This window comes from Poeciliopsis prolifica, unplaced genomic scaffold (assembly GCF_027474105.1).
Source record: "Poeciliopsis prolifica strain line A6 unplaced genomic scaffold, Auburn_PproV2 SCAFFOLD009, whole genome shotgun sequence".
In the NCBI taxonomy this organism is placed as follows: domain Eukaryota; kingdom Metazoa; phylum Chordata; class Actinopteri; order Cyprinodontiformes; family Poeciliidae; genus Poeciliopsis; species Poeciliopsis prolifica.
Genome location: NW_026562384.1, coordinates 5,667,303 through 5,693,378, shown reverse-complemented (window position 1 = coordinate 5,693,378; position 26,076 = coordinate 5,667,303). Strand labels below are relative to the sequence as shown.

The window sequence follows — 26,076 nt, the reverse complement described above, 5'->3', positions numbered from 1 at the left end:
CTGTTCTTCTGCTCTGTTGTCAATTTTGAGTTGCTGGAGTGGCTGCGGCTCCATGGGCCGTGAATTCAACAAAGTCAAGAGGAATGTTGCATTTTCTGCTGCTTGAAGAGCAAATCTGCCACTGACACAGCACAGGAACCTGTCCCACCTTCACCAAGGCAGCCAAGACCAAACACATTACAAATAAACAAACGTACGACACAGAAACTGCTCTCAATGTGCTGACTGGAAATATGGTGTGTAGACTGTGATGCTGGTCTGACTGGGATACTTAGAGATGTGCAGTACGTGCATTTGTGGTGAGTGATGCAGCCGTTTTAAGTTACATAAATGGTAACTGAAAATCAAATCGGGCCATTACAGTCCAGCCCGGTTCTCTTCAAAACCACTTTAGTGCATCTTCTCTTTGGTTCTGAAGCGTCTGAAATCCCGTGAGCCGATGTTCTCGCAAAGGGCTCAGAGATTTTGCTGCATGCAGGTAAATAATGAACAAGAGTTCAACTTTAAAGCAGTCGTTATTGTTAAATGGCCATTTAGGATGCTCACATCTCAGTGCTCGTCATTTCAGTAAATAAACTAAAAAACAAAAAGGAAGACACCTGACAAGAGTCACAGACAAGAGGTAACTTTAATTAACATCGTGAGAGTCCAAAAGTTATCTTACAGCTCAATTTTCATCAAAAACATTAACAATCTATACAGTAGATTTTTTTAAATTCCCTTATATTATAGAGCTGTTCAGTGTATTTGCAGTCAAAGACAAACAGAGGAAAAAAATAGACACCAGCTATTTGGTTTGCATCATTTTTTTGTTTTTTTGTTCTTGTTTGTTACCTAAATACAAAACTTTGTCACCCACTACTGATATTCATGTCCAGGAGGGAACTTTGCTTACAAAGATGCCATTGTATGACAACAGACCTCTGTAGATTATCTGAAACAGACCAGCCACCACCCCAACACCCGCCCTCCCTCTCCCCCCCCACCGCAAGGCCTCCCCTTCAGCCTCCTCTACTTGCCCCGGCCCGGGCGGGAGCAGGAACTGAAGTGCCTGAAAAACACTTGTCTGTCAGCAGGCGCCGCCGCTAAAACGATCCTCTCTAGTCACTTTAACAAAACCAGGGCCCAAGAAAAGAAAAGCGAAGAGAGAAAAGCCCCCATTCGCCCCCTACAACCCCCTCCCGCCCGTCCAGCAACAGCTTGAAGACACACGGCAGAGACAAAGAGGAAATGACAGAAATGGCTGACAGGGGTGTGTGTGTGTGTGTGTGTGTGTGTGTGGGGGGTTGGGGTGGTGGGGGGGCTGCGTGTGCTGTCGTTGTTTTTGACTTAGCCATGAGGCCGGCGCAGGTCAGATATTAACATTGTGCTGTGACAGTGCTCGTCTAAAGATTCAAAAAGTACTACTTTGTGTTGTGAAGAAGAAGAAAAGAAAAAAAAAATCACCGACTTGCTGTTGAAATCGCTTCCCAATTGGAAAAAAAAAGAACCACATTTTTTTTTCAACGCTAACGTGCAGCAAGCATGGAGGAGTCAGTCTGCTCAGACTGCCTTTTTCAAAGCACGCCATCGCCGTAGCATTATAGTACATCGGGGTGTGTGAGATCGTTGAGTTATGGCTCTTTGTATTCTAGTCTGGCTTCAGCACCGAACAGAGCGGGTTTGTGCTTTGTCCCCAAAGTTCTCGTGAATTCCTCTGTGGCAACACACAATTGTGGTGAAGGGTAGAAAACTGTACATGTGATTGAACGAAGAAAAAGGGTTTGCATTGTTAAGGCATCTAGACTGCTGGTAAGGATTACAGTGGCAGAAAAAAAAAAAAAAAGAAAAAAAAAAGAAAGAGCATATAGATAGTAGATGTAAGCAGGCATAAATAACATAAAAGAAGGAACAAAGGGAGGAAGAAAGAGAACACAACAAAAGAATAAACCAAACGTTTCCTTAAGTCTCTCGGTTTTCACATGCGCGCATACCAACACACACACACACACACACACACACACACACACACACACACACACACACAAGGCAGTCACTCAAGAGATGAACCCATGCATATTATCAGATCAAGAACAGTATCCATCTAAAAGCCTCGAAGGTTCAAACAAAAAGATATAGATTTACAGTATATATTAATGTGTGTTTATATTCTTAAAAAAATCTACCTCAACCAAATACTCTGTAAAGATGCTACTTTTTTGCCGTACAATAAACATTTTTATCGGGAAATAAAAAAAAAAGAACAGATTTTTCTTTTATTAACTTACAAATAATACAAAAATAGACAATGGCATGTTTTGAATGAGAGAAAAAAAAAGTTTATCAATGCAAAAAAAAAGAAAAAAAAAACAGTCAAAAAATCAATTGAAACAGTCACATTTAAATAGTGGGAGACAACAGTAACAAAGCAAAAGACTGTGACATGTTCCATTACTTGCATTAAACGTACACAACACAACTAAACGATGGTGAAAGTCAATGTACATACACAGGATAAATACATTATTTATAGAATATTTTACAGGACTCCCCCCCCCTTTATTTTTTATCTGAATCCAAATCTGTGTTTTGCAGATGAGATATTGACAACACAAAAAAAAAAAAAATCTATTGTCTGCACTGAGAAGCTGCCATAAGACGTTTTAATGCTCACATCCCAAACTATAGCTATCGCGAAAGGAAACGAGATGCCAGATTTCTTTCTCTTTTTTTTCTTTTTTTAAAAAAAAGGAACAAAAGTCAACTTTTTATTTAATATGTACAAAAATATATCACATATATCACACTTTTTTACTTTGTTTTTTTTTTTGTAAAATTTGATAATTGCTAGGCTCCTTCAGTAACAGTGCTGGCTGGACGCGTACATCCTCCGGCTTTTCAAGTCTTTACCGACATCTCCAACCGAAAAGAAACAAACAAACAAACAAACAAACAAAAGACAAAATCTTCACCTTTTTCTTCGCATGATAAAGCAGAGAAAAGCATATTGCAAACAGCTCAATCCTCACAGTTTTTTCAAAAATTCATACAAACAAAACGTGGAAGGGAACATAAAACACAAAAGGCAGGTTGGGGTGATTTTAAAGGACGACTCTTTAGATTTGTGAGAGAATTAGCAGCAAATATTGAGGGTGGAACTGGTTCTCTTCTACAATTTTCGTTGCGTTTTGTGTTGTAGACGCGTGCGAGTCAAACTGAGAACTTCATGGACCGCGCAGGCCGCAAAACGGTGATGGGTGGGCGGGGTGGTGGTGGGGGGGATGGGAGGTGTGGTCTCCATGATCAAACCCAAAGATTCCAGCCATAAACATCAAGATAAATAAATGCTCTTTTCATGAGGTCAGTGTCACACTGTGGGCAAGCGATCAGTCTCTTTACACTCCGTCCGACATGGTGTCAGAGATGCTACACTAATTCGACCAAAAATAAGGGGTAAAAACAACAAAACAAGAACAAAAAAAAAGAAACATCACAAAGGCTCCATATGTCCCCTTTATCTTCCTCCATATCCCATTCCGATGAAATCCCACTGGAAAGGCCTGAGTTTTATAGTCCAGCGTCTTATCTTTGCTTCCTCCACTGAAGCTCTGGAGAGCAGCAGGGGCTCACCAGGCTCCGCTACTGCGCCTTTTCCTCTCAACGCTCTCCCCAGCTTCCCACATCCTCTACATGGGTGGAACAATCATCCCAGGGATTGCTGTTTGGCGAGAGAGAGAGAGAGAGAGAGAGAGAGAGAGAGAGAGAGAGAGAGAAGAAAAAAAAGAAAAAGTAGGAGAAAAGTGGGGTAAAGGGAGGAAGAAAGGGGTCAGTCCCATGATTGCTGGGTTTCATCTGTCATCAAAACAGTCACATAACAGAAAGTCGCTCTGGCATCTGGCGAACAAGACTCTTTTTTTTTTTTTGCCTCATTATCTCTTCATTTCCAGGCCAAGGAATGAAAACATTTCTTTCTCCGCCGAGCCGCTAACTTGGCGTACGTCGACAACGCGGTCCGGCTATTCGCGGGCCCTACGGAGCTGTTAGCAGCTGATCGTTAGCAGTTCAATCGTGTAAGAGAAGTTTGTGTTTCGGAGGGCAACATAAACATGACTGTGACCACAGAGGTGATAAAATTAAGCTTCAAGGAAAAGCAACATTTGAGCTTATCGGTCTGATTCTGACACCTTCCTCACTTTTTTTTTTCCCATACAGAAGCCATCAGAGGCTTCGTATTGATTCTGTCTTCAATCCACTAATTCCCTGGTTCTTCCATAACAGTCTTGGGCTCGTTGGGATTAACAGAACTGTGTGTGCGTGTGTGTGATGAGCGCGTGGTGGCCATTGGGTCTCGGGTCACTGTGGTCAGCGCTCATCAACGCCGCCAGAGGAAGCGAGGAAGTGCTTAGCTCGGGGCTCTGATAAAGATTCCCATCCATCATCTCTACCTCTCTCTCTCTTTCTGGATCTCCACATTGTACAACATCCTGCCCAGACGTGTAGACAGTGTGCTGCATTCAATGGAAATGGGAGAACAGAATGACCTGCAGTGGCATTGCAACCTCACCACTCTCCCCGGCCCCTTCCTTGAGAGACATCCAATGGGGGCACAGGCAGGAAGCAGGAAGCGAAAACAGGAAATGCAACACATATGGTGTGGCACAATCACACTGACAAATCAAGACTGACCAAAAAAGCAGGGGGAAAAAAAAGAACAAAGAAATAAAGGCTGTGTGACGTGTTGCAAATGACCAGTTGAAACAGCTCCGGTCAGAAATTTACACGCACTCATCATCTGCATAAATGTCATACGTCATCATTAAAAGCCCCAAGTTCACGAAATGAGAAAATGTAAGCTTCTGACCAGAAATGTAAGAATGTAGAATTCAAAACATATGGAGAGGAGGAAATGAAGTAGAAGAATAACATACTTCAGGAGAAGGCCAGGCCCTGCAGAGAGCTGGCTGATGAGTACTTGCTAGAATCCACAAAAGTCTGATCTAAAGAGGGGAGGAATAGCAGGAGGTTGCAAGAAAGGCAAAGAAAGGGAGAACAAGGGGTAAAGAGGAGAAAGAAAGAGAGGATAAGATGAAGAAGTGTACAAGTAAAAGTGAGAAAGTGCTGTTAGAGACAGTGCACAGTAAAAGTAAAAAGGCTGTTCCTCTCTTGCAAGTGGCTTTGTTCGTCAGCTCACCTTGCAGGCTGTTAGCGTTAGCGCTGGTGCAGGTAGGAGGAGGCGAGTTCTGGGGCCGAACGACGGGGGCGAAGGCGCTCTTCTGCTTGACGGCGGCGGAGACCATGTTGGCCGGAGAGAAAGAGAAAATGCCGGAGGAGCTGCTGCAGTTGGACGCCAGGCTGGTTGACGACGCCATGGTCGGGCTGGATGGGACGACTGAGAGGGGAGAAACGGGCAGGAAGGCGTGTTTATGTGGGACCGCAGAGGGGGGGAAGGGTAGGGAAGAGCAGACAGGATGGAGCGTTGAAGACAGAAACGGGGGTTAGAGAGAAGGCCGAGGGCAGAGGACAGGCAAACGGGATGAACAGAAAGGGACTGGTCAATGGATGATGGCAGGAGGGATAACGTTTTGAACTCAGATCAACTGACTCAGATTGTTGTTACCAGCCTTTTATTTTACCGTGCAGTTACGTGGGTGACGGGATGTTTGTGTTAAACGTGAAAGGAAACCACCGAGAGCTCCTTTCCCTCTCTTCTAATGTTTTGATGACTCATCCGGAGCTCAAAGGTTGGCATCGCCTTAACTTCTCCGAAATGTTTTTGGAGCTATTCACTGTAATATCATGTTTAATCCAGAAAATCTGTGAGATTTCCACCCAAATCCAAGAGTCGGTTTGGTTTCAGCAATGACAAAATAAAAGAAAGTGGCTTCAGCTCACTGGAAAAATAGATCTATTGAGGCTTTTGGTGTGTTTACTGCAGTTGAAGCAGAGCTTTGTTTGGGTTAAATTCTGCCCCGGTGGCCCTCGCAACATTTCTGGTTGAAAAGTTTGAATCAAATGTTGGGATTTGCATAAGGAGAACACATCTAAACCCATATGTTGTTTGCTTGTTTTTCCCCCAACATCCCCATTTGTTGAATGTCTTAGAGTTTGTGCCAACATTAACTTTAATGAGGTAGTGGTTGGTTTTGCTAATGTAGCCACATTTTAAAAGAACATTTCTAATCTGCTTACTGGCTATTTTCATTGTCTATTATAAAGCATCTTGCAATTTCTTAAGAAAAATGAACGGAGATCATAAAAAACACAAGTTGACGTCATCACTTGCAGTATTACATAATTGTAATGAAAACAATGGGAGAGTGGAATAACATTGTGGTGAGGCCAAACAATGCATAAACCATCCTAAGTATATTTAGACACATATTTAAGCCACCATCTGTGCATTTGATTTCATTTTTAATTTCACAATCCAGACTTTGCGCCTTCAGTGGTTTGTAAATATGACCAAAAAGATTTGGTGAGCTGCTTAGTTTTTATTCTTAGAATTTTTTTTTTCTTTTCTGACTGATCAACCAGTAGAGGCGTCATGTATGAGTGGTTCATTTAAAGCTTGACTGTGGAGGTATAAGAAACCACTGCTCTGACTGCAGCTCGGAGGGACTGCTGCGTGAAGACTGGACCGCCTGTGAGCGCTTCGGCATCTGCTGTTCAATGAGCAGAGAAAGAAAAACGACGGGTGCTTTTATGTCAGAAAAGATTACTGGGTTTGTCACTTATTGTTGTTCAGAAAATGTGTTGCTTCAAGGGTTTTAATAATCACATCAAAGTGCCTAAGACAGCAATGCTGCTATGAAGTTCTTAAATAATTAGCAATAGCAAACGTTTCATTGAGCAAGAAAGTCATTAATGGGTGAATAAAGTAAGAAAATCACTTTAGAGATCATATAGTTTGTTATACAAATGAATGATCTGTTTCTGAATATAGGTCTTCAATGGAAATAAACTGCTTTTTTTATTGATCAGAGTGCACTTTATTTGCTGCAAGTTAGCCAAAATCAGCAGCGATACCTTCTCTGCAGCTGGTCTAAACCAATCATTCAGCCCTCTTTAAACTTAAACACTGACTCTAAAAAAAGTCACCCATGTAAGGCTTAAATCTAAACTTCTGATCAACAGGACAGGAGCCAGTAGGATCTGGAATATCTCAGGGCTTCATGTAGTCATGGAGCTTTAATGGTCAGAAGATATTTTTAAAAAAAGCTATATTTTAAAAAAATGATATTAAACAGTAGAGTAGTTTTGAACAAAGCTTCAAAAACTTTTGTGAAAAGCCTTCAATTGTATTGACAACAATACCCCAAAAATCAGCAACAAATAAAAATACCGCCTTTACCTGCCCATCCATTCATTTCTGCCATGTTTGTCTTTTGCCTGCTAATACACTAATAGCATCCCCTCCCCCCAGTGATTTTACAATCAACTGAGTCGTATTTCACCTGCCCTCTGATACCTGCGTCTGCTTTTATTGTTGTTATTATCCAACACTTAGTTTTTATGGCTCTTCCTGACAAATCCTTTGCAATAAAGTCATAATCCATTTATGAAGGGGCCTAACTAATCAATTAATGAAAATTGGACCTACAAAGGCAGGCCGAGGGGCCATTGATTGAAAGTGTCTGTGTGGGGCCGATGAGCCTGTTAAAATACTTGTTAACACTCAGGAATCAAAGAGCTGAAATGGAATTGCTTCTCTAGCAATTAGTTTATTGATTTAATCAAGGGTCTTTAATGTAGGGGGTGAAAGTGTGTGCACAGAAGTGGGCCGGATATGTGTGTGTGTGTGTGTATTTCGAAGGGGGGTGCTAGGTGATATGCTCTCCTGGCCAATAAAGCAGGGATTTGTGTTTGGCTCTGCTCTTAAAGAAACAGATGACCCAGCTGAACTGTAATACTTCAGAGTCAACTCTTGATCTCACTTTTGTTCCTCAGTCTGTCTCAAAAACGTGTTCTGTTATGTTGGAAATGACTGATTGGGGAGAAACCACAATAATAATAATAATAATAATAATAATAATAATAATAATAATAATAATAATAATAATAATAATAATAATAATAATAATACATTCTTAGTTTCTAATAATAAGAAGTGGGAATGATTGATAATTTAAAGGGGGTAGAAGGTCATGCTGGACATGGAAATTATGTTTTTCTCTTCACTGCTTCACTTAGTAAATACTCAAAATCGGGCAAGTTTGTCTGTCTATTTGATTACTGACAGAGACTTGTTTGATTACGACAATTTTGGGAGTCATAAACTGGCCACTTTTGAGAGTCGGGTTTGGATTTGAACCAGACAATCATTTTATATTGAATATTAAAACTCAACACAGTTTTCTATGCTCCAGTTTTTTATTTTCTTTATTTTTTACAACAGATTTGGGGGCTCATCCGGGATTTTTACCTATGCCAGTCTTACCTAGACTTAACTAGTTAGCAGTCTCATCATGACCAGGATGGTTTATTTTTCTTTTCTAAAATAATTACTGAATGCCTCAACAATCATTTGGGGGAGCAGTGAGGCAGGAGGATGGGGGGAGGTCAGTCTTTTCCCACCTCTCTAGCCTGAAAGATGTGATGTATTTACTCACTAGCATAGGGCGAGTTGCCTGCCGATCCATTGAGGAAGTTGGGTGAAGTGCCCAGGGTTGCCATGCCAGAATTAGCGTAGCCATTCATGCTAGTGGAGACAGAGCTGTAGCTGCCCTGCTGAGGAGTGGAGCTGGGGACGTAACCATGAGGAGACACACTGCTTGTACTTCTACTGAAACCTATGGACAGGGAGAGAGAGAGAGAAAAAAGGAAAGACAGAAAGATTTGTGTTAGAAGGTAAAGCAGATGGAGGGAAAATAGAGAAATATTCCATGCAAGCCTGCCAAGTACTCAACTCCGTACAAGTCTGATGGATGCAGCAATATGAGCCAACAAGATTTCTTAAAAAAAAAAAACTCTTACACATATGGCAAAGCGCGAAAGCAATGAACAGAGTGCAAGAAGAATGATATGAGAGATCTGACAAGTGAAACAAGAGGCCTTTAACCCCGCTGGCTCCCCTCCAGTTTTAGATGCATTGACAAGGCAATTAACACCAAAGTGCTCCCACAGCCTTGCTGTAATTTATAAAGAATGAAGCCTGCATTTCTGATAGGTTGGAGAGCTCCTTCACTTGAAAGAGTGAGTACAAGGTGGACAGTGTAGTAAGGAAGACGATAAATAGACTTCTCAGGTTGAACATGCTGACGCCGGAGGAAAAACAGCTGGAAGTGAAAGTATTTTTTTTTTCTTTTTTAATACCGTGGTCTTTTTTTTCTCTTCTTCTTCTCCAGCGCACCACTCTTCCATAATTAGCATCCATTCTCCCCATTCTCACCTCACATGATACAAGCTACGGTCTACGGGATGAGCAGCTGACCTCCCTTGTTTGCCTCATGCCTGCAGATGTTTCCAGATGAAGACGAAGGGCAAGAAGAAGCTCTTTGGAATTATTGAGACACATTCCAGAGGCAGGTCCATCCGCTCTCCTCTCGCTCCCCTGATACATGTGATGAATCACCACTGACTGCACCCACATCTCTCTCTGTCAGACGAGGACCGACCCCAGTCTGATATACACACCCTAAGGGCCCACTCATTTTTCTCTATCGTACTCCATCCATGGCTCTCTTTTTCTCCATTCCTCACTCTTTCACAGCCATTCTTTGCTCCTTTCGAGTTTTCCCCCCTCGTTCCCGCTGCCACCCGCCAGCTCCGCTCTCCTTTCCCCTGTCCTGCATTTTAAAGGTTTTCTTCGACGCTCGACGCTCTTAAATCAACCCCCGCTATATTTCCCACATGAAAAATAAAATTTCCATTGCACTACTCATTTTTACTATCCGTCTCAGAAAGAGGAAAATAAATTAGACTCCTGTCACTTTTCCCTCCGTGTTGGACTTTAACCATTTCTCGCTGCGCTCTGCTCACCCTGATTGGCCGTTTGTGCCACCTCCGACCCGGTGAAGGAGTTTACAGCCATCATGCCGGCGTGAACGGAGCTGCTGCCCAGACTGGCGAGCTGGTTGTGCCCCCGCGGCACTGTGGTGTAGAGAGCCTCTGCGATGTCCGCCGCTCGTTTCAGAATCATCTCCTAACCAGCAGGAAGAAAAAAACCCAGCTCTGGTTACTAATAGAAAAGGAATTAGACAATTATTACAGTGGTAATTAGAAAGTGCGCCCTCTTTTAATTATAGAATCTTAAATCTCAACACGTAATGGAAATGAATCAGTTTTAGCCAGTATATAAAATGTTTTTAATCCAGCCTCAAATGTAAAAAGAAAAAAAAACCTCACAAACTTGACTTTTGACTTCAAAATACTTTGGTAAAGAGGAAAATAAACCCAATCCATCACACGTTCGTCACATTGCTTAAAGGCGAATAAGGGATATTTGTGTTGCATGTTGAGTTTCTATTTCTATAATCCCAGAATCCCAGAATGTCAGTCATACGTCAACATTGTTTTTCTTTTTTTTTCTTTTTACCAATGGACATTCTTCTGGAAGTCTTTTGTTCATTAATATTCAATGTAATTTGTTTTGGCTCATTCTGATTTTACTGTCGTTAACTTTGACAAGTGAGACATTTAGAGTTTGAGATGTAGCTCTTAAGCTTTGAGCAATTTCCGCGAGCGTTATGAGTTTAGGATGAATTTTCCGGAAAACCTGGCATCCGTTGTAAATGTTTTCCCACAAATCCAATGCTTGAAGCTGCAACATCATATCTCGTTTTTGCCACGTGCTTTTATACTTTAGCTTGATTCTTGTTCATATTTACCGGTTCTTTATGACAGTGTGGAATCTGCTGTGTGTTTCTGTGCATGCATGTTTAAGTCAGCAAACAATTAGAGCCTCGTAATGATCACTGTACTTCTTCAGCTTTTCTCCTAGTCTGTGATAAAAGAGATTAAATATTCCCATTTGCACCACATATAGCGTGAGACACCAGGCTTGTTATCACAGTACAATAGCCTCACTAAATCACACCAATAACGCAAAAGCTTTAAAAAAGTCTAACATGTTCTAATGACTTCCATTGAAAAGCAACAACAATTTCTATTTCTGGTAGAGTGTGACATGTGAATTATTACAGTTCTAATGGCGATACCTATAATATTTGTTCACTGTTACTTTGTTTTCTATGCACTGGCTTGAGCAAAAATAAATCAGTGTATATTTTCCACTGAAGTGCTTGCTGTGGTGAACAATCTGCCTTCTGGCTGTATAGCAAACGGTAGTTGGTAGTTTAGTCAGGATATGTGTGTAGCTGACCAGTCTGCACTTGTCTGTTTTACAGCATTGGAGCAGCAAGCCGTCCACTCTTAATAGTCCAGGCCACGACTTCCCAAGAAACAGGTGGGGGAGGGGAGCGTAAGCATTTCTCTCTGCTAACCCTAAACCTCTTCCAAAACATCTTTGGCATCTGATTCACAGGAAATTAAACAAGAGAAACTGTGTGAAAAATCAACATTCCTGCCGTTTAAGGTTCTTTTAATGAACCATAAAACTAAGGAAGAGACCGGTGTTTTCTTTGGCTGCATGGAGTTAAGAGTAACGCTGCGCTCCCTTTTCCCCCACTTTCACTGAGCTGGCTGCAGATGGCAACCAAATCTTTCCATGCTTCCAAGACAAACAAATTATCCTATCAGGAAATATTTACAGCTGCGAAAAAGATGGGAAGTGTTGTCCAGGAAGCTGAACGAGCATCATCCACTTTTATGCTAAAAGTAATTAGATCATATTGTATTTCAATTGTATGTGTAAATACAAGAATGCCGTGAAACCCCGACACATTTCATTCAGGTTACCATGAGAACCTCAGATCATTGTATGGATTATGGTGTTTCTGTGTAAGTGTCATCACCTGGTTATTGTGAGGCATCCCATACAAGGCTTCCACCAGGTCGGCGGCTCTCTTTAAAATCACCTCCTACATGCAAAGAAACAGAGAGAGAGAGAGAGAGAAGAAAGGGATTGATCAGGAGCATGACGGCTCAAAGAGTTCAGTCACTTTTATTACGTTTCACTTCTTACATTATGCTGTGAATGCAGAACAGAGAGTGGCAAAGAGAGGGGGGCGGGGGGAGAAGCAGACAGAGGCAGGGTGAGGAAGAGAAATGGGCCTTTCCCAGCACTTTGTTACCAGCCGGGGCAGTTTGGGAGAGGAGAGGGAAGATACTGTTATCAGTGAATAAAACATGAGCCTATATCTCTCTATCAGTCAACCATCTTCTGCATCTACTCCCCTTCTTTTTTTTTTTTTTTGTCACTGATGGATCGCGACTCCGGTGCGCATGATCACGCATCAATTTCATTTAACACAACATATCATCAGGTTGACGGCTACACAACCACCCCCAGTCAGTGGCAACACTCTCGTCTCCTGGCCCGTATTAACCCCGGTAATGATCCGAGTGAATGGCCCCCACATCCACTTTGTGTGATAAATGTAGAACATCATTGCTCAGGTGAAAACCGCCGAGCGGAATTTCCCACATCAAACATTTATCCTAACGCAGTGTTACCGCCGCCACCCCCACCCCGCCCCACCCCCCAGCAACCCCTCTTTCCTCTCTCCGTCTCTGTTCCTTTCCCCTCCCTGAGTGGATGAGTGGGTGACTCCAGGCAGTCGTTATATATGTGTGTGCATGTGATGGAGACACCTACAGCCCTACAAAACCCTTTTTAAAAGTTAATGTGCCGGGGCCAGGATATATGCTGGAGGTGCGACAACCAGAAAATTGCAGCCCCCGCCCCTCCTCCCACCCCCTCCCTCTAGTTTCTTTCTCTCCCTCTTTCTTTTCCACACACACGCTGTGCGTTATACTCTCCTGAGTGTATCCCTCGCTGTGAACAAGCCCCGAAGCATGTGTGCTCTCTGTTCCGTGACACACCGCCTTTCAATCAGACCTCATATCAAACTCCCCCTCCCCTCCGCCCACCACTCCCACACACACACACACACACACACACACACACACACACACACACACACACACACACACACACACACACACAGCCGCACACATGTGGAAGCTGTCGAGCACGGCCGAGACATGACGAGAGGGTCAGCAAAGCAATAAAGATTGTAGAGCGCTGTCCGAGGTGCTAAATTCACTCAATAATGGGAGCGCTGCCTCTGTGTTAACCTCCCATTACTAGCACTATCTTGGGGGGAGGCGGCGGGGCGGGGGAGGAGGTGGAGACCAGAGAGGAGGCCTGCTTCAGGTGATTGAGAGATGTAGAGGCCCTAGGAAGGTAAGTGGTTCTTTAGTATGTATGTGCCGCTCTCCGCCTTTCCTTTCTCTCTGCTTCTCCTCCACGCCACACGCCTCCCAGGGACTGCTAGATCGGTAGATGGACGGATGGAGGGGAAAGAGAGGGATGAGGCAGAGGAGAAGAAGAGGGGGAAATGAGGGAAGTGTGAGGCATTAGGACCCAACCAGATCTGCAGCTGGAGTGTTAACAATGTTCCGGGAGGACACGTGAGCGCTCGGTCACTTAAACCCCCCCCCCTCCACCCCCCCCCCCGCCGCACCCTCCCTTCCCCACCTGTGTCTCCAAACTACTTTCTTTCGTCTCCCTCTTCTATTAATCACTCTCTCGTGGTCCTGCGCCCCGTCTGTGCCTATCAGCCTCTCGTTAGCCGGGGATCTGTCCAGTAACTAAACGCGATTAGGCCGAGCTCCAGAGTCGTTCTGATAAACAGATAAATGTGGTTAGCTCTGCCGCTGTAAGGGGAGACCATTTCCTGGGCGCAAGGGTCTCTTCCCGTAAAGTCAGGCCCACAGAGACATCAACAGGAAGGGGAACCTGATCCAGAGCAGAGCCTGGCCCCTGTCTGGAGGGCTGGTCACTCATTAGCAACACCCAGACGCCCACAGCTTCTGCTGAACTCCTTGCAGTCCAGCTACCTAGTCACTCTCACCGTCTGTCTATTACCTACAGCAGAGTGTGTGTGTATGAACCTGGTTTTTATATACTTGTGGGGACCTATTTCTGTCTACAATGTGGGGACATTTTCTTGGTCCCCATGAGGGGAAATGCTATTTTTGGGTTAGGTTTAGAGCTGAGGTGTGAATTGACTTTTTTGGGGAGTTAGGGCAAAAGTTAGGCTGTAGAAAATGACTGGAGCCAACATAAAGTCCCCACAAGATATGAAAACACCATTGCATGTATACGTGTGTGTGCATGTGTGTGTGTGTGTGTGTGTGTGTGTGTGTGTGAGGTGTCTGGTTGCTTGCTCTCCTTTGAACATGTTCAGAGTAAGATTCTTCATCCATTTACAAACCATGCTTTGAAAAATGACTCACACCTGATACGGGAAATAATACATCCTGGTTTTTCAAAGTAAAAGTCACACTCCTAAATCAAATTTATTGCAAAAATTGCTTCCAAGAAATCACCTGATTGTGATTTTATCTCAAAGGAAACCCAGCTGTTCTATGAAGGACTCAGAGTTGTCAGAGAGCAATCAGAGGACAGAGGAACACAGCCAACAGGCCAGAGACAGCGGGGTCAGGTTATAAAACAATATCTGCAGATTTTAACACGTCGTCCAGCTCTAGTCAATGAGAGCGTTAAACAATGGGACAGTTTAGATCAAAGTTTATAAATGACTCAATTTAAGTCCAAACCTAAATGCACTTGAGAATTTGTGAAAAGACTTGAAAGCTGATCTTTTAAGACGCCTTCTTTTCAATCAGATTGATTGCGAACTATTGAACAAACCTCTTAATAGTTTTAATCAGACAAAGGATCACATTTTTAACTTCGGTGAATACGTTGTCGAGACAATGTGACTGTATGTAGATCCAGAAGTTACCTGCATGTTCCTCTGTCCTGCCCAACTGAGATGATTGAGGCCAACAATTGGGAGAAGTGTGGTCAACAAAGTGTTATTACCTCAATAAAGGCGCAAATCAATAGCTCTGAAATGAACAAGCGGGCCTGCCAGCTACCGCTGTTCATTTAGAAAGGAAAGAGACACCACCGAGTGAGGGAGAACGAGCCAGAGTGGGAAGAGGAGACGGATGGATGGATACGAAGACATTTAGAGAGATATGGGGGGTTGATAGGCTAAAGACCAGAACTCAACGGGACAAGTCGCGCATCCACCAGACACTCCGCCAGGATCGGCAAGTTCTTTATCTTCCCTCTGCATCTCTACCTCGTGGCCACTTCTCTCCACCCGGTGCACACGTGCACGTGTGGACTTCTTTTAGTGCGCGCTGCTCTTGTGGATGTGTGCTGAAAGTAATAAAGTCCACCCGGGGTTGACTTCGATCCACTGACCCGGCAGGAGGTAGGACTGGACAGCTATGATGGATCACCTAACCTGCTTCTGCCTCAGCCTCCCTTCCTCCCTCTATTCCTCTTTTCCTCCCTGCATCTACCCCTCTTTGCCAGTTTAAATGACCTTACACTCAGTGGAAGAATAAATGGAGCTGCTTTTTATTTGTTGTTCCTGTTAATTATCTCCTTTTGCGGAAAATCTCCATAAACATTGCCCGGCGAAAGCATTTCACAACTTTTTGCATTTTGTCCTGTTAGAAGTATATTATTTCCATTTTATATGACAGACTAACACTAAACGGTTCAAAGGTGTGAAGTTGAATGGTACATAGTTTAAAAAATAACTATGTACCATAGTTTTTTTTTTAACAACATACAATCAAAACCTTTAAAAATATGGCATATGATATGACCTCGACGAAAACACCTTTCTCTGAAAAATGTCAACAAAGACATTTTTGCTCACTCTTTAAACTCAGTCAGATTGGTCGCCATTTGACTTAAGTCTGTACTTTGATTAGACCATTCTAACACATCCATCCATCCATCCAATCCCACTTTTTTATTGTGGGGTTGCTGACTCCGATCTCAAGTGGTCAACAAGCGAGAGGTGATGTAAGCCTCAAATAAGTGACCAGTTCATCACAGGACAACACTGAGAAATACAGGACAAACAACTAAGCACACACACGAAGGGGAATTCATAAAGACCAATTGACCCAGCAGTAACATTTTGAACTGTGGGAAGAGTTTGTTCACTAACAACAAACTAGTGAACAATCTCCATGTTAATTCATGGAGATTTAAATTTATTTAAACTGAGAATAAATTACAAATTGGTGGGACTTTAAACATTCAGATGTTCCAAAAGGAGTTTCATTAAAGAGTGCGAGGGTGAAGTGGGTCGAACAAAAATGCATGGCATACTTTTTACATTTTAGATTTCTGTGCAACCATAACTTGTCATGCACTACTCTGTGTTGCTCTATCACAGAAAATTCCAATAAAATACATCACAATTTATGAAAAAACTTTAAGGGGTAAGAATAGTAACGAAAGGAATTGCTCCATGACATCATATGCATTCTGTAGTCTGTCATACACGTTTGACTGTCTCCGAAGAACTAACTTCGTGCGAGGACACAGCGCCCTTTGCTATTTCTATGAAACTCAAGATGTTTTCAATACATCTCACGTCAAGCTCCTGTGGAATCATTTCACTGGGCAAGCAGTAGAAGGATGTTAACACGAGAAGAGTGGAGAGGCGCCGTACCTTGGGTAATCGCTCCTGGTCTCCAGGGTGTCTGGGGATGACCTTCTGTAATCTCTGGAAGCCGTAGTCTATTGTTGGCTCGTTTAGTGCTGAAATAAAAAAAAAAGGACAACATGACGACAATACAGAAATAACGCTTTAAATCTATGATTCTTGATAAGAAAAAACACACAAGGTTCAGCCGAGAAACATGACAGGACGCGTCCCGGACACCTGACTTAATCGAGCGTGAAACCGAACGTGGCAGAAACGTCGGTATTTTCCGTAGGCTCTGGTGTGTGTCTTTGTTAGCCTGTGATGTAATGAATCTCTCTCTGTCTCCTGCTTTGGTGGTTAATAAAAAGACTGTCAGGAATCATGCGGGGGTGAATACGTTTGTGTGCGTGACTGTGTGTGTGTGAATCTTGTGGTCTTGCGTTGATCAGCGACTAATATAAGCAATTACAGAGCTTGGTTCCAATATAACAAAGGCTTGATAGCTCCAGGGAACAAGCTAAACACACACACACACACCTACACACACACGCACACACAACCACACACGCACACACACACACACACACACACACACACACACGCACACACAGAGTGAGCTCATCCTGGCGGCAGGGAGAAAGCACTCTCTCTGCATGCTGTGGTCGTGCAACGGTAATTGAATATGAGAAGATTTACCATGAATATTTAAACATTAGAATAAATACAATGAAGATCTGAGGCGTACAGTACAAACACTTCAGAGGAGGACTGCTGGATAAGTGCTCTATCCACATAATTCATTCCTAATGTACTGTCTCTGCCTTTCTCCCCATCTCGTTGTGCTTCTGAACCGTCGTCGCTCGCTCCTGAGCCGCCTTGGAAGTCAACGTGAGGCCTTGACTGCTTTTCAGGGGAGCGTCCCTCCCTTCGAGCGCCCAGTCGCCTGAGTGCGCTTGGACTCGGATTTTGTGCCAGAAGACAAAGAAAAGCTACTGCCATTCGCTGGGAATTGCCTTGGTGCGTTTTGTCCCATCCGTCTGTTTTCCCTGTGGGTCGCAGCTTGGATGTTTCCTGAGGGCTGATGCCTCACATCTGAGCAGCCAGGCTGACTAGGCGGCCCCAAGAAAAAACAAAAAAAAAAAGGGCCCCCAGAGGGTATGAGTACAAGCTGTCCTGCTGGACCTCCAGTGATTTCACCATTGCTTCACTCCTGTACACACACACACAAACACACTCTTGAACCACAGACAGGAGCAAGAGTAGGTGATGCTCTCCTTTGGCAACACAAACATATTTGGACAGCTCTCCCTGTGGACTGCTCCCAGTAATCCATAAGAGTGAATGAAAGGAAAGGTGAATAGCTAGAAGCAAAGACACCAGAGGGAAGAAGGAATAAAAGTCCCGGTGCCAGGGGCAGGCTCAACTTCCCAAGAAGGACGGACATTAGAGGCTGGATGATCCAACGGATGAAACAAAACACAATGACACGATCGCATGCAACAAATGCGGCGTGAATTATTTCTGGGGACAAATATTTGACATTACTCCCCCCATTGTCTGATCCCCGCAAAGCCTAAAGAAGGATTTTCCCTGGATTAGGACCCACCAGAGTCAGAGGAGAAAAGAGTGGGGGGAGAAGAAGGGGGGTTGTTCCGGCAAAATCCTCTGTTTCGTCTCAAAGGCTTTTGTTTTTATGATGAATTTTTTATCAGTTCTGCTCAATGTGCCAAATGAGCCTCGAGTGAACAATAGCATAAAAAACCCTAGGACATACAGGATACCCCTATTACAAATAAAGACACAATTTTGGTAATTGAGAGAGGAAACGATATTGTCTCTGCTCGTTTTCAAGGGCCATAAACCAGAGGAAGTGCTGGTGTGTGTGGGGGCGGGGTGACGACGCACTTCGCTAACTACTTTTGCTTCATCTCTTTAGGGATTATTTGTTGCCTTGTTTTTGTGCCCTAACAGGTGCATCTGCATGAATTAGAATATCTTTGAAAAGTTCATTTTTCTTAGGAATTCAGTTCATAGAGTGGTAGCCTTTTATTAATTTGTTGCACAGAAAGTGATATAAATGAAGTTACTATTTCTGTTCATTTTGATGGCCAAAAGTTGAATTCCTCAACATATTTGAAGATTACATAAGGTAAATACAAATTAGTTTCAATACTTATGACACTGCTGACCTGACCATTGTCCAGCTGACCTGACCATTGTCCAGTGCTTACACTCCTCATGGGATGAGGAGTGTAAGCACTCCTCATCCCATGAAACACTCACTGAGAAAACTCCTTCAAATGTACAGTTATGAGTTAAACCAGCTCCTTGTTATTGGTATTAAGGTTCAGGTTTTTGCTTCTCAAACCCTGTACCGCATTTGGTCTCTCTTCTTCACGTCCCCCTCTGAAACATGCTTTAATAAAAATCACTCAACAAATCTGCACTTTTTGTTCTGCCGCTTGATTTTATGATGTTTGCTGTTTACTTTAGTCTTTTCTGGTGTTAATAGTGTAAAATTGTTCTCTCTTTTGCTGTATAGTATGGTGTAATATTGCTTTCATGCCTCTTTTCCAGCTCTTTAATGTTATTGAGATTTGGTTCTAAATCGATCCGGTTGGATAGGTGAAAGATTTCTTTTTTGTTTTTTTTTGGACAATCAAATAAATTAACTTTTCAGTTATAATCTTGCAAAGGTGAATGTAAGGTCTATGTTCAATATCTCACATTTTACAGCAGAAGTTAGTGCTAGAGGGAAGAAAAAAAATAAAAAAATAAAGGAGTGGTGGGCTTCTGCACTCCCGGATTCAAAGCTCCCACTCTCTCATACAGGTATATTTATAATCCTTAGCTGTCGCTCTCCAGAAGAGCAAATCAAAGCCAGTAAAACATAACTGCCATAAATAAATGAATAGATGAGCAACAGCCCTGGACTGGAGGGATTCACCTAGCAATCACCCACATCAGATCAGATCAATGCTCATGGAAATTTCATGAAGCCTAGAATCCACATCGCTTCATATTTCACTATAATAACCCACAGAGCCGCAGGGGGAGTGCGTACGAAGAGGTGAGGGTGGAAAGGAGGGGAGGAAGGGAAGGAAATCAAGCTAGGGTGTCGAAGAGGGGGTTGGGGGGACTGGAAAGGGAGGCATCGAGGGTGAATGTTGGGTGCGTAAGGAGAAAGTGGGAGGATAATTGAGAAATCAGAACAGTCCAGTTGTCCTGGAAGCTGAAAAGTCAGCGCCCGGTTGCCCTGTCTCCGCGGCTTGTGTCACAGCGCTGTGTGTGCCGGGAGGTGAGTGGGTAGGGTAGTTGCAGGGTTAGGTAATTGGCTCTGAGGCTTGATGTTAACACCTTAACAGGCCCTCAGACGGCAGGGTAAGGAGCTGATCATATCACAACCTTCTGTTTCTCCCTCGCTCCCTCCCCCTCTCTTCGCTCCCTGTCCTTCCCTCCCCTCTGCAGTCTCCCGTGCTCAGGTGTGATCTCATAAGCGCTGCTTGGCGATCGATGCCGCCAGTGGCAGGGGGTTCAATAGCCCTGAATTACGGCTTCATTTCTGCCCCTATCCCCTCCCTCCCTCCCTTCCTTTCCTCCTCCTCACACAGATGAGAGCTGCCCACTAAGACCCCATCCCACCTCCCCCTTTGCCTTCCTTCTCACTCACACACAGACACACACATAAGAAACACCCCCCCACCAACTACTCACAATCCAGATCAATACCTTACAATCTAATTTTTATCCATTTTTCCATAAACCCTGAGATTGCGTTTATTTGCAGAATCCGACAAGCTAAATAAAGCATCGCTTGAACATGTCAGGGAGACTAATGCGTGGCTGGAAATTCATACAGAGAAAACAGATGAGTGGAGCTTTTCGCTCCTAAAGGAAGGGAGAGGCTGAGCCCAACGAAGAGAGAGAGAGAGAGAGAAAGAGAGAGAAAGAGGGGTTGGGTGGGGAGGTGGGAAAAGATGGAGATTCTACAAATCAATGGAGGTGAGGACGCTGCTAGAACGTAAGCCCTAATTATCTGTTGCAAAACGTGCATGTCGACAGTTAACAATACCTGACAGCTAGGAGCCTCACAGGGAGAATGCAAATGTAAAAAAAAAAAAAAAAAAAAAAATCCAGATAGAAACTGTGCGCTTGAATTAAGACATAAAAAAAAAAAAAAAGTAAGAAACCGTTCCCTCTGGTGAAGGCTGCTCATTTTCAGCAGGGTATAAAATAATCTACATCCAAATTCATTTACATCATCATCATCATGGAGCAGATGTTCCCATAATAAGAAGGCAGCATGCTAAAGAGGGAAGACAAGCCACATGGTGCAGAAAATTAATCTCAATCTCCAATAGAGGTGTGAGTTTTGTTGCGGTTAGGGACCGGGAATGTATGCGGCTCCCTCGGCTGGCCCGGTTTCCAGCAGCTGTAAGACTGGGCCGGTTTAATCAACAGCAGGCATCCGCCCAAGCTCAATAAAAGGCAGCATTCACAAATAGGAGCGGGGCAAGTAATTGACCACCTCACGGTCGAACCCGGCTTTTATTGCCAGATGACATGTGCGTCGTCAATGCGCTCCTACGCGTCTGTGAGGGCATCGCGAGTTTATATGTGAATGTATTTATCTGCGGGATGTTATCTTTAGTCATGCATAAAAAATAAATAAATAAATAAATAAATAAAATCCTGCATATTTTCTGCTGAAAAAGTTGCATCGAATTAAGCCAAGCTTTCCTTGGTTTGATTATAAAGTGAAACCTTGCATTGGCAGTGCTTTGGAAAAGCATTCGTGCCACTAGGACTTTTCCATTGTCACAACAAGTTTTATTATACTTCCCTGTACTAATTAGAACAGGTTGCTGAGTGATGCTGAACATTTTCATTGTAATGTTTTTATAAAATCATTCTCAGATAATACATTTTAATTCTGCCTTTCAGAATTAGCCGTTCTGGGGCCTTAAATACAAGCTAGCTGCTGGTGGCCACGCCCATTCAACATTGCACTTCATAGCATCTTTGACCCTGAGTCGGATCCAGGAGCAGATGAAGAGAAGCTTCCAGGACAACAATCAGCAAGTTGTTTCTGAATTGCAAGTCAACAACAAAACTTGTCTTTTCCAGCAGCCATTGTAACCGGCACACAGAAAGTTGGGTTTGTCTGCGGTTTCTCAGTGATGGGATGGTGCCTGCTGACTGTGACTTCATAATCGTGCATTTTCCAGACACCAAACATTGACTTCAGCTAAACATTTTACTGTTAAAACTTATAAAAAGGGAAAATGTGGCACATATTTACATTCACCCCGCTTTAATCTGATGCCCCTAAATAAAACCCACTGTAACAAATTGTCTTCAGAAGTCAGGTGGGAACATCTGTTGAAAGCACGACTTTTATATGTGAACCCCACAATTGTGGCCTTTAAAAAGTCTTGTTTTCCAAAAGCCACATAGGTAATCACACATGGATTCACCTGGTCACTAAAGTCAACTGTGTGTACATCATGCCTGCAGGTAAACATGGCGATGGCAGCATCATACTGAGATGAAACTTTTCCTCAGCAGTCAAGTGATGAGAAAAATGAAGGTCCTAAACTCGTGGCAATTATGAAGAAATCCCATTTAAAGGCTGTAAGAAACTTGAGACTCAGTCAGCGGTTCACTTTTTACAAGGAAAGCCACCCTAGAAATATACCGCAAGTTACAATGGAAAGCTTCAGATCAAAGCATTTTCATGAGGTGGTGTGGCCCAGTCAAATCCTTAAGCTAAATTCAGCAGAGTCTGTGGTAAGATTTGAAAATCTTGCCACAGTCTCAATATCCAGTGAAGGGGATGCATTTTATAAGCATAGGCACTACTTTGTGTTGGCCTTTCAAGCAAATTTCCACTAAAATACAGAAATGTCTGCTATTATGAGGAGACAAAATGCAGAAAAGTTCAAGGACTACGAATGCTTTCGCAAGACACTGAGACCTAGCGTTATTTTTCAGGCTTGTAAGAGCATCTTCATGCATCACACCCCCTGGCATTATCTGTGCTTCCCAACAGAACATGCAGTGTTCTAAAATGACAGGCAACTGACTGCCTGAGCTTCCTCTACTCCTAAAACTAATTTAGAGCTCAGAAGGCAGAAGCTCCGCAGAGACGGGGAAAGGATGTCAGCGGCAGCTGGTTTAAATTCTCTTCTTGACTTTTGTCTTTTTCCTCTCGCTGTCCCCGCTCCTCCTGGCTGCAAGCTGACTGATGTTTCCACCACACCTAATCTGCACTCATTGCTGAAAAACCACCCCTAATGTTTGTGCGCCGGCGCGCGCGCGCGGGCCGCCGTGCGTCACCGGCAGCCCTTAATGTGAGCCAGCAGAGCCTTTTAATATCAGCAGAAGCCGAGGTGGAAGCGGCACACAGACAAGGTTGCATACTGAGGAGGGAGGGGGATTGCCTTTTCAACGACACAGGCGTTTCATCAACTCTCCCAATCTGAGGCCGGCATTCCAGCCCCGCACACAACAACGCGTGGACACGTGGGTCCTGCTGGTGGAGCATTATCGCCTTATATTGCATGGAGAAAAGAAAAGGGAGAGCTTCCTTGATGAATGTTGCGACAACCCAGTGAAGAGGTGATACACAAGTCAACGTGGAGATGCATCCGTACCCAGAGGAGGATGTAGAGGGAGGCGGGGCTGGGGGGTGCGGGCGGGGGTAAGCAATGACCTGATAATAAGAGAGGGGGATTAGGGAGAGCTCTCAGCCCCAGAGGTGGGTATGGCAGAGGGCAGAGAGTGGAACAGAAGAGGGATAAAGGGATAAAACGACAGAGGAAGAGCAAGGATTGGAAAAAAAAATAAAACAACAAGATTCTTCTATTCTTATCAGTGGATAGCTTAATTGCCTTTGATGATTCTAATTGAAGCTTTTGGAAGTCTAATGACAGAGGAGTCCTCAGAGACGACAGGAAACATATTACTGTAATAGCTTCTCAGCGATTCTCCTCTGCACCCAAAGTTCCCTCAGTTGTCCCGTCTATCCAGAGCGAGAGCGAAAGTCCAATTTTTGTCCAACTGGTGGCTCTGGCTGCGTGCGGGAGTATCGATAATCATGCAGGCAAAGGTGTGCGGCAAAGAGAAAACACAAAGAAAGGGTTATGAGGGTAGCATGTTTGCAAAGCAGCAGTAGCAGCAGTATTGGGTATGTGTTGACTTAATTAGGTCTGTGAGCTGCTCGCTTTCCTCTCCTCAGCAGAAGTTGATTAGCAATGCCAGCTGTCCCCAATGTAATTCAGAGCGCGCACGCGCGCGCGTGCACATGGAATATACGAGTGCATGCAAGTCTGACGCTGCTGGGCTGCGTTGATGTGTGTTTATGTGTGCGCCGTGGCTGCCAGCTGCCACACGGCGCTGCCAATCCTCTATGATTAGTACCCACTGGCAACTGGGCTCAAACTGGTGCCAAACAGACCCAGGAGGGTAACGTAGCCCACGGTAATCCTCCTCTCTCTCTCGCTCTCGTCCGCTTCTCCTCTCCTCCATCTCTCACATCAATTCTTTTTTTTTTTTTTTTTCTCTCACCCTGCCGACCATTTCTGGCTCTCGCTCGCGACGCTAAACGAGAGCAGGCTCCTTCTCCCCTCGCGGGAAGTGGAACAATACAGAAGGTCGGGAGAGAGAAAGGTCCAAATACCCGCTGAGGATGCACAGCGGTGGCTAAAAAGGAAGTGTGAGGAAAAAAAAAGTCAGACTGGGATCTCTGCCTCGCCATGGTTGACTGTGCCCTTGTGAAGATGTTGTTGTTGCTTGGCAAGCAGCTCTGTGGCGTCCGCGCTCGGCTCCGGGCGGATAACCTTGCAGCCTCTCACCTGTTGAGAGTCCTCTGTGCGGAGGCCAAGAGGGCACAAAATGCGGGAGAAAGGTGAATTCGCTCAATGACTCGTTTTCCGAAAAACTGAACGTGACATTGTGATTGGACTGAAGATGGCAGGAAGCAATGCAGGATTTATCCGTTTGGAGATGGACCAAGGAACTGGCTGTTGATCAAAAACCGGTGACCGGCTGGTCAATGCCCAAAAATCTGATGTCTTTGATTCGGTGGGTAAATAGAGCATATGGGCCAGGTTGCACTTCTAAGCACACTCTCTAATGTGAAAGCTGAGGTTTAACAGTATTTCCACTGTCATTGAGCTCTTTAAAAAGAAGCCAGTCGAAGAACTGAAAAAGGAAACCGAATCTTCTATGGCATATAGACACAAGTCTATAGATTTGTAAATGCATTACAACAGTCTCCATTTTCTAGGATATAAACATTGAGAATCCTTTTTTACTAATGGTGCAAATGCTAACTGTAGTAACCCCTAATCTGAGACGATAAAGACAGTTTAAAATGTCAACGCCATAAATCATTTGCCTTTGTTTTAAAACAATAGTAAATCCCCACCCCCCCCCCCTATTTTTTTTTTTTTTTTTTTTACAATGGCGGCTCTTTCACACACGTTGTCGCCTCCACACTAGATTTATGGGAGGAGAGCTAAAAAAAAAAAAAAGCTATTTTAAATGCCTATATTGTAATTCTTAAAGGCAAGTATCTGGAAAAAGGAAAAACTGCAGAGAAGGGTCAAAGCTTTGAAAAGAAACAAGAGATCGGAAATTGGTCACAAAATTGTGATTGGATAAACTCTGGCATTTATGAGTCCCACATGACTGGTGAAAAGGCACACAGACACTCCCGTATGCACTTCCTGTATACCCACACAGCTCTGTGTGTTTGGCAGCCTGTGAGGTGTTGGACAGTCCTGGCACGGTACAGGCTGCACACCCATCTGCCCCACCTTCTTAGTGATGCAGTTACTTTTCGGCACGCGTGTGCCTCGAGTACATATGTGCAAAGACAGCAGAGCATTCGATTGCAGCCTTTACCATAAATCCACGTCGCTGTGACTGATGGTTGTGGATAGATAGTGTTTTTGCTCTGTAATTAGGACACAAGATGTAGAGAAATGCGTGGCGACTCGCACGCTTCTCGCTCGGTTATGATTTTGTCAGATGTTGGCAATTCCAGTTGGGGCTTAGTGCCTAAGTCTATCAGTGGTTGAGATTACAGACAGATTTATGTGATTCGCGGGCTCCCCAGAGGACCTGCGGCCTCGCACTGGTTAATCACTGCTTCACATTCGCTCCTTTCCGCCGTTCGCTCACCACACTGCTACATTTTTCAACGCAACGCCAGAGCTTTTTGCACCCCTGGCGGCGTGAAACGCTTCCGCTTTTACTGAATTCCGCCTTCGACGGGGGTTAATTCTTGATAATCCCACTAATCAAAAGGTTAAACCTCCCCCCTGACCTTCACCTGCTTCATAAAAGAGGCAAAATTCCCTTTCTCGTCAGATCAGCAGGGCTTTTTTTCTTTTCACTGAATTATCGAGTCGCGTTATTGAACTTTGAATTGTCTAGCGAGCATGTTTTTTCTCTCAGTGCGGCGAAAGCACATAAAATGCACAACCTCGACAGTTTC

General features: G+C 43.9%; 1 protein-coding gene across 5 annotated transcripts in view; it reads right to left on the bottom strand.

Annotated features, from left to right (window-relative positions):
* Positions 1 to 987: 987 nt before the first annotated feature.
* ebf1a (EBF transcription factor 1a) overlaps positions 988 to 26,076 on the bottom strand; it is a 74,735-nt gene continuing 49,646 nt past the window's right edge. The window contains exons 11-17 of one of the 5 annotated variants that reach the window (XM_055034254.1): positions 16,596 to 16,684; positions 11,892 to 11,957; positions 9,958 to 10,120; positions 8,589 to 8,768; positions 5,171 to 5,368; positions 4,908 to 4,976; positions 988 to 3,697 (exon numbers count right to left, since the gene is read on the bottom strand). In XM_055034254.1, coding sequence (XP_054890229.1) covers positions 4,909 to 4,976; positions 5,171 to 5,368; positions 8,589 to 8,768; positions 9,958 to 10,120; positions 11,892 to 11,957; positions 16,596 to 16,684 — 764 coding nt within the window. In that variant the 3' untranslated portion in view covers positions 988 to 3,697; position 4,908. Of the gene's footprint in view, positions 3,698 to 4,907; positions 4,977 to 5,170; positions 5,528 to 8,588; positions 8,769 to 9,957; positions 10,121 to 11,891; positions 11,958 to 16,595; positions 16,685 to 26,076 lie in introns of those variants that run through there. The other 4 variants (XM_055034255.1, XM_055034256.1, XM_055034259.1 and 1 more) reach the window with 4 other exon arrangements.